The sequence below is a fragment of the Dermacentor albipictus genome, chromosome 2 (genome assembly GCF_038994185.2).
Source record: "Dermacentor albipictus isolate Rhodes 1998 colony chromosome 2, USDA_Dalb.pri_finalv2, whole genome shotgun sequence".
NCBI lineage: Eukaryota > Metazoa > Arthropoda > Arachnida > Ixodida > Ixodidae > Dermacentor > Dermacentor albipictus.
Genome location: NC_091822.1, coordinates 115730912 through 115745262, shown reverse-complemented (window position 1 = coordinate 115745262; position 14351 = coordinate 115730912). Strand labels below are relative to the sequence as shown.

Below are 14351 nucleotides of genomic sequence, written 5' to 3'. Positions count from 1 at the left end.
AAAAACCACTCCAGGCGCGTCAAAACCATGCGTTCCATGGTTTTACCTATGCAACTGGCAAGCGCCACAGGTCTGTAGGAAAGCATAGCATGGGGTGTCTTGCCTGGTTTCAATATAATGCCACAATTTTGCTTGTCTTCCAATGTGCAGGCACAGTTCCCGAGGATCACGAGAGATTGTATAAAGCCAAGAGCTCTTCAGTCGCTCGAGGGCCTAGATGGCGCAAGGTGGAATAGGTAATGCCATCAGGACCAGGCGCACTTGAGTGTCTTGAGGAGGAAATCGCTGCACGTAGCTCTTGCAGCGTGAATGGGAGGTCGAGGCGATCGTCCATTGTTGGAGGAGCACACCTGAGCACTGAAGCTACCGATGTTGTAGATCCAGAGAGGTGTATGCAGAAATCTTCCGCGATTTCCTTCTCACTGCGCGTCTGGATGATAGCCAAAGCTCGGAAGGGACGTAGCTGTTGTGGAGGAGATGGTAGTGCTCGTACAACATGCCATATTGTGGACAACGGTTTTCTTGGGTCCAGGCTGGTGCAAAATGACCTCCAACGTTGCCTGTCGAGCTTGTCTAAGTATCTTTGAATTTTCTTTTGCACACGGCGTGACGTCCTCAAGTCTGATGTCAATTTAGTTCGCCTGTATTTCCTCTCGGCGCGACGTCGGACTGCCCGCAGCTCTTCATATATAACGTCAACGGATGTTCTTGAATTTGAAGTTTCGATGATGCGTGTTGTTGCGTGCATTGCTGCTCTAATGCGCTCTTCAATCTCTTTCGGTGAAATTACACAGTTGCAAGATTCTTCTAGCTTGTTCTGAAACGCATCCCAGTCAGTGCGTCGCGTATGAGAACTTGGAAGTCTTGTAAACCACCTCAGTTGTACATAAGTAGGTAGGTGATCACTGCCATACGTTTCAGCATCTGTGCACCAGGCAGCAGAAGACGAAAGGCATCGTGAAGCGATAGCTAAATCGAGACAGCTGCTGTACGTCGTGCCACGAAGAAATGTTGGTGAGCCATCGTTCAGGATCTCAAGATTATTGCTGCTTGTGAAGTTAAGAAGTTGTCTTCCTCGAAGGTTTGTGATGCTACTACCCCAGAGATGGTGGTGCGCGTTGAAATCGCCTACAATAATATGAGGTCCTTGGCAAGAGTCAAGAACGAGTTTCAGGTGTCCAGAGTCAAATCTTCCCCTGGGAGAAATATAGCCACCAATGATCGAGATTATCCGGCGCTTTAGCTTCAGTGTGATCGAGACGTACTCATTGCTGTTATGCACCGGAACTTGGTTTAGCGAATACGTGAGGTCACATCGCACACATAGCAAAACTTTGCTAGTATTTCCACTTGTCCCAGACGCGAATTGTTCATAGCCGGAGAGTCGAAATGGCGATGTCATATTCGGCTCGCATATTACGATAACTGGAAACCGATGCTTGAGCACTCTCTGTTTAAAATCTCCCAGGCGACCCCGTAGACCTCGTGCGTTCCACTGGAATATTACGGAACCGTTTATCCTTTCCTGTAGTGACAACCTTGAAGTTGATGATGCCATGGCGTTTACTAGCCTTTATACAGCAGCAAGCACTGGTTCTAGTGCGTCGAGAATTTGCACCGCAGCCTTTTCAACGGGCGTCTTAACTCCGATGAGCAGCATTCGCAAGGAACGAATCAACTGTGCAAGCATTGCCTTGATATGCCTATCCGACGATGAAGGTTCATGGTCACGCTGGCGTTCCGGCTGCACTTCTGTACTCCGAGATGGCAGGGAAGGCCATATTGTAGTGTCCTTGGTGTTTAAAAGAGTAGACGTGGGTAAAGGTGCCTGTGACGTTTGAGGACTAGCATGAGCGCGCGACGACTTTTCCTGGAGTACAGGTTGTCCTGTTGTCGATGCTGATCTCCTTCTGCGATTACGTGAGCGCCTCTGGCGGCGGTGGACCTTGGTAGCAGCTTCTCTGTGTGTAGATCGATCTCGTACCATTTTCCTTAGCACGGACATTTCAGTCTTTAATTTTGGACAGTCCTTCGACGTTGCCTCGTGTGGCCCATCGCAGTTAGGGCACTTCAAGTCAGAGCCAGCACACGTCAACTGATCGTGATCACCACCACATCGCGGACATGTCATCATGTTCATGCACACAGCACTTACATGCCCGATTTTCTGGCATTTACGGCACTGCAAGGGCCTAGGGATGTATGGACGGACAGGATGGCGCACATAACCCACTTTGACATGTGTTGGTAAGGTCTCTCCCTCAAAAATGAGTTTTATGCACCTCGACCGTCCTAAACGGTGTATGTCTGTGACATGGACGGTTGATGAGATTAGCGTTGGGAGATCGTCATTATCAATATCTGTATCGACGTCGTAGATAACACCAGCGGTGGTGCTGCCTCCATGTACGATGAATGAGCGGACAAGTATATTTCCTAGCTCAGTTACAGCTTTCAAGGTGTCGAGGCTGGTTCGTGTAGTCACATCAACAGTAAGTATGTTTCTTCTGGGATTAATTCGTACCTCTCTGATTTGCCCTGGAGCCAACCTCTCGAGATAGGCAGTGAGAGTTTGCCTATTGAGGGAATTGAGGTTGCCTGTAGCAGCGACGGGGATGTAGGCGATTGTGTACGCTTGCTGTGTGGGCGGCTTATTGTAGTTAAGCTCACTCACGCTTGATGTCCTACGAAGTTTCCTCTTCAACCGACGATTTGTGACATCGGTATATCCGCCGTCAGAATCCATGTCGTTGACGTCTGAGCAGCTCGAAGACTTTGGCAGAGTCGCGTTGAGGTGGTCGAGCTCAGCAGACCGACTTGCAGCTTGGAGGCCAGCCCCCAACCTTGGCGGCAGAGGAGGCGGAACGCCCGTCATTGCTTTTGACATCGTACCCGCCAAGGGGGCGACGGTACGCACAAATTTAACCGAAAAAACCAGAGCGAAGCAGGACTAGCAGCTGATCAAGAACTCGTCTTCTTCTTCCGAAGCCGTAGAAGACATAGCAAATAAATGCTGCCGAAGACATAGCAAATAAATGCATTCCGCATTGTCAGTACATTACCACTTCAGCAATCTAATTGACTCTCATTGCGAGTAAATGGTTGCATACGACTTCGAAGGAGAGAAGAAAGGCTCACAGATACTGGAGTGTTTTTACCGTGGATGTCTGTAACTTCGACGCATTTGACCTAATGGCGTATAAAGTGTAAAACACAGTCTTGCAAAGACGATGCCGGACGGAGTTGTATTTTGTCGAGAACAGTGTTGAAGTCGTGGGGATATTAGTATACCAGTGGTAACGGCATAAGGAAGAGGTCAAACAATTGTGGTGAATGGAATGAAATTAGCGGATTAAATATACCATTGCCATTATACCATTATATACCATGATACCATTTCCAATGCCTCGTAATTTTGTAGGAAACGCGCTAATTCTACAAGGTTTTTGATCAGCTCGTGAAGGGGCTTTGATTGAACATCGGCTCTTGACTCACAGTGCCAGTGACATGGAAACCTAGTGAAACCAAACTGCTGAGGGACCTTTCAAAACCAGAGTATAGGAAGTTGGATATGTTTGCGTACGCTTAAAGCAAACTAAGCATCATACAGCAAAATGATCATGCCAACTCGATGGCAATAAGCACTATCCAGTGTGTAGCACCTGTTTGCATAAACTTTCAATGTCACTTATAGACGCTACCCTCTTCTTTGGTGAATTCAATACCATCATACTGCGCCATTTGGCCGCGCCTTTTCCCATGTATGCAACCTATCTAAAACATTAACAAGCAATTGTATTGGGCTAGTTGGGATAAATCCATCATGCTAGGCAACACAGTGACTTACAGGGGCACTATACAAAGAACCAAACACCACAAGCGCTAAGTTGAACTGAAATATAACGTGAAAGGCGCATTATTTAGGAGGTTTTACGTGCCAACATGCATTAGGCGCATAGATATAAGCTATGAAAACAGAAAAAAGAGATATACAAAAAAACGTCATCACGTCCCATACCAATGGCGCCACTCATACATTACATACCCGTCAAGAAGTTTGGCAAAAAATATGGCGTTGAAGTAGGGATGTAAGCTACTGAAAAGCTATCCAGTGTATGTAGAAGAACGCGTCTCAATCCGATATATGAAAATAAGGCAAGGAGGGTTAGCCACTGCGATAAGTATGTGGCGCGTACGCAGGGTCTAGTTTGTAAAATTGCGCTCTCCTGTGGTCGAGTCAACGTTGACCGCATTGACCGGTTCGTAATCAGCGTCAAATAGAGCCTGACAAGGTGAAGCGCGCAGATGGACACTTAGCAGTTCACTGTCAGTTCGGTAACACATGTATAGAGTATCTTAACGCAGAGCAGCCTTGGCGACTGATACTAGAGGCAGACAGAATGCAGCGTGCTGATTTCACCTTCAATTTTTGCTCACGAGTAAAGAAATAACATATCTAGCAGGTATCAATAATAGTGTAGCATAAGTGGCCCGCTTGGCATGGCACGTAATAACATTCTTTTTTTTTATAATCTCTCTCGTTTTCCTGACTTCATGCCCTATTGTATACGCTTTCTACATTAAATGTCAATTGAAGTTAGGGCTTGCGGTGTTTGCTTCTTTGTTTAGTGTCCCTGTAAGCCATGGCTCGGCCTAGCATTCTACAATATTAAAAATCTCATAAGGGCTGCCACTTCACTATTAACCCGAGACCACTGACCTGTATGGATCAATGGAGGAAAAGCTGTGGGTTATCTGACCGTCCTATATACTGTAGCGAACGGTACCGTTAGCCGCTGGCGAAAGTGTGCTACATCCGGCTTTGAAAGCATCCATTTCAATGCGAGTGGATGCGGACTTGGCGCCGACATTATTTCTCGCCGGAGAAAGCTTGCTTGGTGGCCTTTCTTGGGCTGTTCTTGTCGGAAGTTGCGTAATGGGTTGACGGCGAGTTATCGGTAATGTATGCGCCAGCACCCACCTTTATGGCGCTAAGCGAGAACTCGATTCGCAATCCGAGTGAAACTAATTTCTGCTGCTGCAATAGGAATATTGTTCAATTTCTTGCCTGTTCGTCGTTCATCACACTGTGTAATGAAGGAAAAAAGAAAGACCGCTGAATGAAAAATAGCGTTGAGCGAAAACATTCCTACAGCGTCATCTTGGGGTACACGATACGTTTCAGCTCTTGACGGCGCGTTCGAGGAACATATATGTTCGAATATCTTTTAGGTGTGAAACATTGTGTCGGATATCGAATCGGTACTTCAGGTATGCCTTTCAGTCTGCACGTGCACAAAGAAAACCAGAGAAAGAAAGTACGCCATAACATAGCATAGCTAAGTATGGACAGCTGGGCTAGTTGGTTATGATTAGCATTGTGAAACATAGTTCCAGCGCACATTTGAACAAGGACGAGGCGAGAAAGACAACACGAACGCCGGTTAAAGAGTTAGCATAGCTAACTCTTTAAGTTTGCGATAAATTGTAGTGGCTGTGACATCTCGACAGCTGCACGCCGGTGCGCCGTGGGCCGTCTTTCACACTCATTTATAAAAGTTACATTTATACTTCGTATCTTAAAAGAAATCAAGTCTTCTGTTAGATACCTCCAAAGTGGCTGAAGTCCTTCTATAATGCGATAAAGAAATACGGGATTTATGGTGGAATCACACATCTGTCTTCCAGCATGGCAGCCTAATGCACTAGCTGTTAGGCCATGATCACACGCATGCTTCTCTCGTACCGAAGTCGCTCCTTAGAACATCTGGCGCTTGTGTTACGTGCAAAATTCTTGCAGTTTTCTCCCTGACAGTTAGAGCATGGAGACGCTGCATGGGATTGTACTCTGGATGAGAGCAGTTCACATTTCCTGTTAGATATTACACCGCCAATAGGGATGAAGTCAGCCTATATAATGCCCTATCGCATAAAAACAGAATAAATACCTGACAAGGGCTCACCAAGGATACGAAGCTACGTGGGATGTACCACACTGCCTGTGATAAGGCTTTTGTGCATTGACACACATGTACAGTCGACCAATTCTTTGACTATACCGCGCAAGACTCGACTGGCCAACCAGCCAGCGGCTTCTAACTGCGCGAAGCGACGACATCAGCAGGAGTAGCGCATGCGCACCAAGGTCTCTAGAAGTTCATTAGTTTGTTGGAATCTTATCATGATTATATTACTTAAATACACATACAATTAACGGCAGACTGTTGCACATCGCTCCTTGAAAAGATAGGATGTAAGTCGAGTCAGTTCCTGAACACTTTCCAATGTGGTGAACGCTGTTTATTTCATTTATCCGGGACCTCAAATGGCTTCGACTAATGCAAACGCGTTTCTCTTGCATTTCCCGCTAAATCGCCACTGAATATTTAAGCCTAGACGAAGCACTAGTCCGGCATTTCTTGCATCACGTCGCTTAGAAATCGGTCCTAGTGGGTGCGGATCAGCCACCACCCACCTTGACTACAAAATTTAGAAGCTTGCCACAATGACACAGCAGCCACTCACTAAGCATTTTTTTACGGACACTAAACTAGCTGTTTGTGGCATGGACTTTTACCGGTGTCAGCAAGGGCACGTTGGGTACCACTCGTTATTTCCACACCGAAAGTGGTTGTCAGGCGTTCACTCCGGCCCTCTCCGTCTTGCTCAAGCCCATCCGCCCCCTTTGATTTTGTGGGGACATACTTATACGGTCCCATTCTGCTCGTCGCCTGCCGCGTACATTTGGATTGCTACTTCCATAGGCAATCTGTCTCGCTACATGTTAGACTGCAGCTCTTCGCTGTAGTGTTGCCTCCGAAGTCATCGAGTTTTTCTTGCACACTATTGTTTTGCGCCACGTCGTGTTTTTCGTTTTTATGACAAGACTTTCTTCTCTCTTGTTCTTGCTGAAGCCATCCAGGCCTCTATAGCGTCATTCGTAAGACCACTTCACCATACCATCCGCCAGAAAATGGTCTTACTATGCGCTCTCATCGACTTTTGTCTTACAAGGGCTCTATGTGTACTCAAATCATACACGCATACTAGGACACCATTCTTCCTTTTGTCACACTTGCCTATAATACTTCCGTCCTAGGAGCAAATAACTTCACTTCGAGTCCATTTATCAACGCGTGCCATTCAGCGGATTTGACGTGCGAGAAGCATGATGTGATTATGAGGCACGCCCATTGTGGTGTTCTCCGGATTAACTTCGACCACCTGGGGTTCGTGACTCTTGAACATGCACCGAATGCGTGGTACACGGGCAAAGTTCTTGCATTTCGATGCTCAAGCTGGCACCGTCTAAATGCACGGCCTGCTACTTGAGATGGGGCTATTAAGTTCACATGCAAAGACATGGTAAATAAGGAAAACATATTGTAAATAAAAAACAATGCGATAACAATAAAAAAATAGAAGGAGACATTAGGCGATCAAGTAAGGAACTTCTAGGAAATGAAGTTACTGTCCTAGGGAAAAAATGAAATCAGCGAGAAATAAGTCCCTGACATATATGAAGGGTCCTTCAGAACGTAATTAACAGTCAGGATTGCACCCTTCGTGGACACTCTCGACCTTACGTTGCCGAGAACAAATCACGAGAGATTGCTTCTGCTTAGGATTAGGACGATAACACGTGTGTCGTTTTAAATCTGGAGTGAAAGCTCGGGAATTCGGTGCCGTTGTCTGATTCTAGGCGTGATTGTAGATGTTCGAGTGCAGCTGCTTGCCTCTGCAGCAAATCGCGTTTTCTGAGACCCGGCACGTATAATGCGGCGATCCAATAGAGATTGCCGGGATCCTGAAGCCCCTAGAGACGTGTAAAGCATGCACATCCCCGTTTTCTCCCCAGGAAACAGCTATGAAGCTGTCGGCAATCGACTTTACGACCAGAGATGTACGAAGGTGTTTTAAGCACACCAGTTGAATAATATGTGACGACGCTAAGCAACACGAAAGGCATAGAGAACCAAGAGAAGACTTGAGAGTAACAGTTTACTCAAAGGAAAAGTTGTGAGAATCTTGTATTGTCTAGAGCGGCTGACTTAAAGAAATGAAACCGTGGAGCTCTTCATGTGGTACTCAATGCAGGGAGTATATGTAGTTTGGTATTCTGCCATGTTTTAGGGGAGCATAAAGGCAACCGAACAAATCAGAACAGCTTCGAATTCTTTGGAATGAACACTGTGCTCTTTCCTTTACAACAATCATGGTGCTGCCACCAGAGGCACAATTTCAAAGCCAGTTATTTTCAGAACTTCCATCGCGTGATATATATGTCACGTTTTTGGCCGCATGTCTAGATGCCGAAATAATGCTTCTAGAGAAAGTTGCACTTTCCTTAATGTAGTAGGCTATGCGAATTTTCGTTATATGTATGATCAAACATAACATGATGCGTTTATGTGGCGTGAGTGTCGTACTAGTCTATTGGTTATTCGTGCTGTAATAATTACTACAACTACTGCTGCTGCTGCTGCTGCTGCTGCTGCTGTTGCTGTAAAGAAAAACATATTTTTTTATGCTTGCAGATTGACAGCCATATTCCCTATGAAGCTGCTTCTTTCTATAAGGCTTAGACTGTGGCTAGTTGATATGAACTCGTTTTGGTTTTTGAAATGAATGACTTTATTTTTGATAAAAAGGAATTACATGGTGGTGTTCGGGGTAAACAGTTGCGCGAAGGAAACTTACTCTGCACAAAAACCCATCAAAGACAACAGCGTGCGCTCACATGTGAACACACAGGTTGGCAGGCGGCAATTTACATAAATGCATGTATACAAACAGGAAGTAGCACATATACATAATTAGAAAAATACGTAGCCTGTGCGCACCAGGAAATATAAAATTCACGCGTGAGCAGTACAGATTAGTTAATGCATTTCGTCATAAAAGAACTGAAAAATATTATTGTAGGATAGCGCCATAATCAGTACAGCACAAAATCGAAAAAATACTATCATTTACAGCATAGCATATCCACGAAAGCAATAGAGAATAAGAACAATTGCACTGCACGTTTTGGAGAACTACCCCGGAAGAGCTCCTAAATTTATGGACGAGCATCAGATCACGCCATAATTGTCATTGTGAAATTAGATGCGCCTCAGTAACTTGCAATTTTCATTCATGTTTTCTATTTGCTTTCTGTTCCCCTATCTTGTACATATTTTACGTGCGTCTGCAAACAATAAACAGCTGAATGATTGGCAATCGACGTTATTGGTAGATTAAAAGCTTTGGATGTGCGCTAAACGACTGGGCAATGACTACACGGCGCAAATGTGCTGTCTATGCTTGTCCCATTGTTTAGCACTCCTCCAAAAGTAAACTGATTAAAGTCGGCGCACATGTGTTTGCGTTTCATTTACGTTGTCCTTTGTGTGAACAGTGCATCGCAGTATACAACGGGACTGTTGTGTTCTAACACTTCCGTTAGGAATTTAGGTTGCCTCATACGAAACAACACCCCTTAAACGCATCCCCCATATATGCACACCATATGAGACGTTGCCTGCCACACTTCCGAGCAGTTCTTTTAATGAAAAATTACCGCACAGGCCGTACTTTACCCACGTACTTTACGTTTGCGTGAACATCAGCCATAACTTTCCTTCAGATTTGGCCAAATTTGACATCGATGACTATTAGAGTCTGTCCAGTAGAGATAGCTAAATTCTGCTCCAATTTTAGAACCCTCCTGAAGCGTTGGGGAACGCCTGCATAAGAAAAGTACTGAAAAAGCAAGAGTAATTATCCACACACAGTAAATTTCGCCTGCGAATCCCCCTTCTTCTATTCCCACGAAATATAAACGAGAAGACTTGTGTAGTTCGTTGAGTGCACCATGGGCGCCTGATATATAAAGCACCAAAATTGGGAGAAAACAAGGGTTTAGCAACTGCTTGTAAATGTCATATAAATGCAAGAAATGCTAACGTTTCGCTCACCATCTTTTCTGACAAGACATGAGGTCAGTACGACGCACAGTTGTTTAAATCAAATTATGCACTCTAAGCCAAAACAACTTAACGTAGCTGTATGGTTGCTTCTTTGAGGGAATAAATGCGTTGGCCCAACCATTACTCCCTTTCAGTTTTAGTTCCAGTTTATTCTCCATTCAGTAACAATGAGTAAGTAATAGATAGTATGCAGACGAGGGTCCCAAAGTCAGTGACTGCAGCGGGATCCTTACGGAGTAACGGCAATGGGACACACTGTTAGTTTCCTAGCAGCTACTTGGACATGAACTGTTAGTTTATCCAGTTGCTTTCTGGAGAATGAAACGTTAGCCTCATCAGCTGCTCCCTGAGGAATAACTGTTGCTTTTTGCAGTTACTCTCTGAGGACGAACTACTCATCTTTCCGGGTACTATACAATAGATGAACTGTTCAGCACTCCATATATGTAGTTACTTCTTATGGGGAAAATTTTTTATCTAAAACATGCTTTTCAGACGCTCATTGCGCCACCAGTGACGCTTGGGAGTGTGTTCTATTTTGTGTTGTAACGCAAAATATGGACAGAAAAACCAGGGAACACTATTTTTTACCCTGCAAGAACATGTGTGCCGCTTGCACAACTGAAGCTGGCCGCACAAAGCGGTGAACACAAAATATGCGGCCTATTAAATCAAACGTTCTATGCGCCTTTGGCGGAAAAACAATGTTAAATGCGCAGGACAGGGTAATCTGTGATGCCATGGCAGAAAAAGGGCTATCTTCGTCGATTGTAATCGACTCAAGCTACACATGGAGGGCCGTTGCTTCTAGCAAGATAGTACCCTCGAATGTCACTGCAGACATCGGTGAGGCACCCGGGTGCTGCAAAAAAGAAGAAAAATTATAGGGTTTTACATGCCAAAACCAAGATATGACTACGAGGCATGCCATAATGGCGGGCTTTATGTTATTAGACCACCTGCGACGCTGTAACGTGCTGCTGCAAAAAAGAGTTGTGTCAAACCTTTCCATTCTGTGTGGCTCTATGATTTCCATTCTGTGTGGCATTCTGTGATTAGTACAAATGTTCAGCCCGCAGAACATTTGTACTAATCTATTTGCTTTATACGCTTCGATGGAGCTCAAAAAAGTGAACTGCACTTGAACAGACATCCAAGCTGTAAACTCAGCTGTACATCATTTTCTAGTTACGCTGTCTTGAAAGAATGATAAGAATCCGTACTCTATTTGTAAAACACATTATGAAAGCCACACCATTTGGTAAGAAATAAGAGAACATGTGCAAACTTGAAACCTAATTGCGAGACACACTTTCAACAGTATCCTCTGAGTGACTTGTACCCGAGTCCATGCCTGTTATACATTTTTACTGCCAAAGGGCGCAGCTTTTGTGATGCTGCAAACAGTAGTTGAAACAGATTGGGCCCTAGCCCACAGAATCAGAAATTAAGGAAATAGATTTAACACCAAGCATCATGTAAGGAAATCAAAGAGAAAATTTTTACCTGTGTCAGCAGACTGCAAAAACCAAAACTCAAGTTTCACTTTAAACCACGAGACAATATCACATTTGTATGCACTGCATGTTAACTATTTGCAGTATCCTGCATGAGAAATGTTAACGCAACTGAGGACAGCCGTTTGGAAGAAGGCACGATACAAACATGCTGGCAGGTTTGCAGATGTTCACTATTTTTGTTTACAGCAAATCAGTGAACACATAAGGGCAGATCCTTTTCCTGGAATTGTGACCTTCAGGACAGCTGTACGTGCAACTGATAGTCGCAAAGCATGCACTGGAACCTTAAGCATCCACAACACACCAATATTTTGAACATTAAGCAACATTACTAAGCAAGCAGTACCCATCATCGAAGGAATGAACATGAAATGCAATAAGGAAGCTCATGTCATACATACGAGGCTTACAGTGCGTATGAACAGAGGTCTCAAAGAGCCATTCCAACTTGGTTCCGGTCACTATTTTGCATGCTTGTCTTCAGGGTTAGAGGAGGATGTGTTCCACATAAATATCAAAGACGTCAACAATCCTAAAATACAGGAAAAAAGGGTTAAAATTTTGCAGATTTTCAACAATGCTCTGCGATTCAGATGGTATGAGGGGAAGCAGAAAAGCGTTCCATTAGGGCCATAAACGGGTCCCCGTGTCATGCAAACAGCATCTGCTCCGCGTTTTCACATCATCGCACCTTCTCTTGTGCTGGCTTCTGCGCACATGCTTCCCCTGTCTTTGTGATCGTACCTGCAGTTATGAACATTATGGCTTGCTGCCCCTGATAACGGCAGAGTCGCAATACTTCAAATTCAGGATATTTTATTGCTGAATAACAGGTAGGTTGCCCCAACTTCTGTTTATGCTTTTATCTAATAATTCATACTTCTGACAATTCAAACAAAATTCTGGAGTCCTTTCCAGTTTGGATTATCAAGTCTATTGTAATATGAAATGTGACAATGAAGAGTAGCTTAGGACAAAAGCTTTGATGCGAGCTGTATCAAAAATTCTGCAGCTCATGTTATGGGTGCTCTTCACATACGTCTTTTGCCAAGAAAGCTGGACTGTGGCACAAAGTCTGTGTCATCTCAACTAGGCAGTACGCATGCAAAAATGGCTGATTTATATTTGGGGCACTTAATGCTACTGCTATTTTAATTACACTATTTTCCTTTATTTATGCAACTGACTGATGTTGTAATGACCCTTTGCACTATTGGGGCTCGCTTAACACTATCACATATGCAACGAACTGTAAATCTTTTGCTGACTTCCATAGTAGTTGTGCATTCTATTGCCCTATAATGTGCTGCTGGTGTGCACTCTAATATGCACATACATCTTAAGATGGGGCATGCTTGAAATGTACATAGTACAGCCCTGTAAAACCATCCCACTCACTTCCTTGCACAGCTCCAACTAAATGTAAGCTTGCGACATTCAAGCACAATCATTAGTTTTTCACATCAGTTCCCCAGCCATTACCAGGCAGCTTCATGCCTAATGCTATCAGGGCACATAATATACATTTCCATGCAATATATGAAGGCTCATCGAAGCGCTCTTTTTAGTCAAATAATCCAATTATGTGCCATTGTGCCCGGACACATACCTTTTTCCATTATTCAACCTTGCCACTTGACATATTTTTGAACACCGGCACTCTAGCTGTGTGCCTTCAAAACAATAATTGGGCTGTGTTGCAAGAAGACAGGAAAAAGGAAACAAACGTTCATGGAAAAATGAGCGCGTTTCTCTTCTTGTCCCTTCTCAATGTCACCCAATCATGAAGATACATTTTTATTGTACACTACACTAAAATACTTGTGAGCAAAGTTATGATTTTATACCTGGCATAAGCAATCAGCACAGAGCTCGGATACCGAACATGATGACCAACAAGGTGCAAGCACCCAGTGAACAGAACAGTAAGCGAAATAATCAGGCAGAAACGCACAACAGGGAGTGGAAGACAGCTTATGCATGTGCCATTCAGGTCGCTAGAATCTAAGTGGTGCTACCTAACTTATCTGATAAGTTCCTAATTACTATGGGTTCAAGGAACCCACCTTGTCAGAGTCCGTGCTCCCATGTTACTCTATCGCCATGTTTTAGTATGCGCTTTTGCACTGAATACTGCATCTTTGAGTCGTGCTATACTATACAGGAGCTCACGTTGACAGCCCTTTTTTCTACCCTGCAAAGGGCACGACACGCATTTTGGTAGATTGAACAGTCGGGCAGTGGGGCTCCATGCATCATCCGCACATATTAACCAATCAATAGTAGTGTAATCAAGGGTGGCCCTACAGGAAGTTTGTCGCCTGGCTTATGCAGTTAACCTTCACACAACTTATGAATGTTGCCAGTTTTGCAATTTTGAGCTTACCTGTATAAAAAAGACAGGTCAAGCGGTGCTGATTCCTGCCATGTGCCATATGTTGGTCGTATATATTTGTGCTCAGGACCAACTGGTGTGAGTAAGCTCACCGATCTAAATGTAAAAACTTGTTTGGTACAATCTGTTTACGTCATATGATGTGCAGCATTGAAAATCGGGTGAGATGGACCAGATGATGACCAGATGAAGTAGACAATAAGCTTAAGCCATACACCAGGTGCTCATTAAAGTTTGTAATGAAAGCATTTTTGGAGACAGTCATGTCTGCTATTTCGTTTATAAGTGTGTCAGTTGCTTGAAGGCAGTGTTGACACTTTTGCGCAACAATTGGAAAATAACAGAGGGGTCAAAAACCGGCAGGCAGCACATTCAGAAAAAGAGGCAGCTGCCTATTTATGCATGTAGTTCCAAAGATAAACTATAGCCAGGCTCTGCCCCTGCCAAGCACTTTGCACTTTTGAT

General features: G+C 44.2%; 1 protein-coding gene across 1 annotated transcript in view; it reads left to right on the top strand.

Moving 5' to 3' along the window:
- The first annotated feature begins 2744 nt into the window (after positions 1–2744).
- LOC135917835 (ice-structuring glycoprotein-like) overlaps positions 2745–14351 on the top strand; it is a 59854-nt gene continuing 48247 nt past the window's right edge. The window contains exon 1 of the mRNA XM_070533314.1: positions 2745–2909. Within this exon, the coding sequence (XP_070389415.1) occupies positions 2745–2909 (165 nt within the window). The remainder of the gene's footprint in view (positions 2910–14351) is intronic.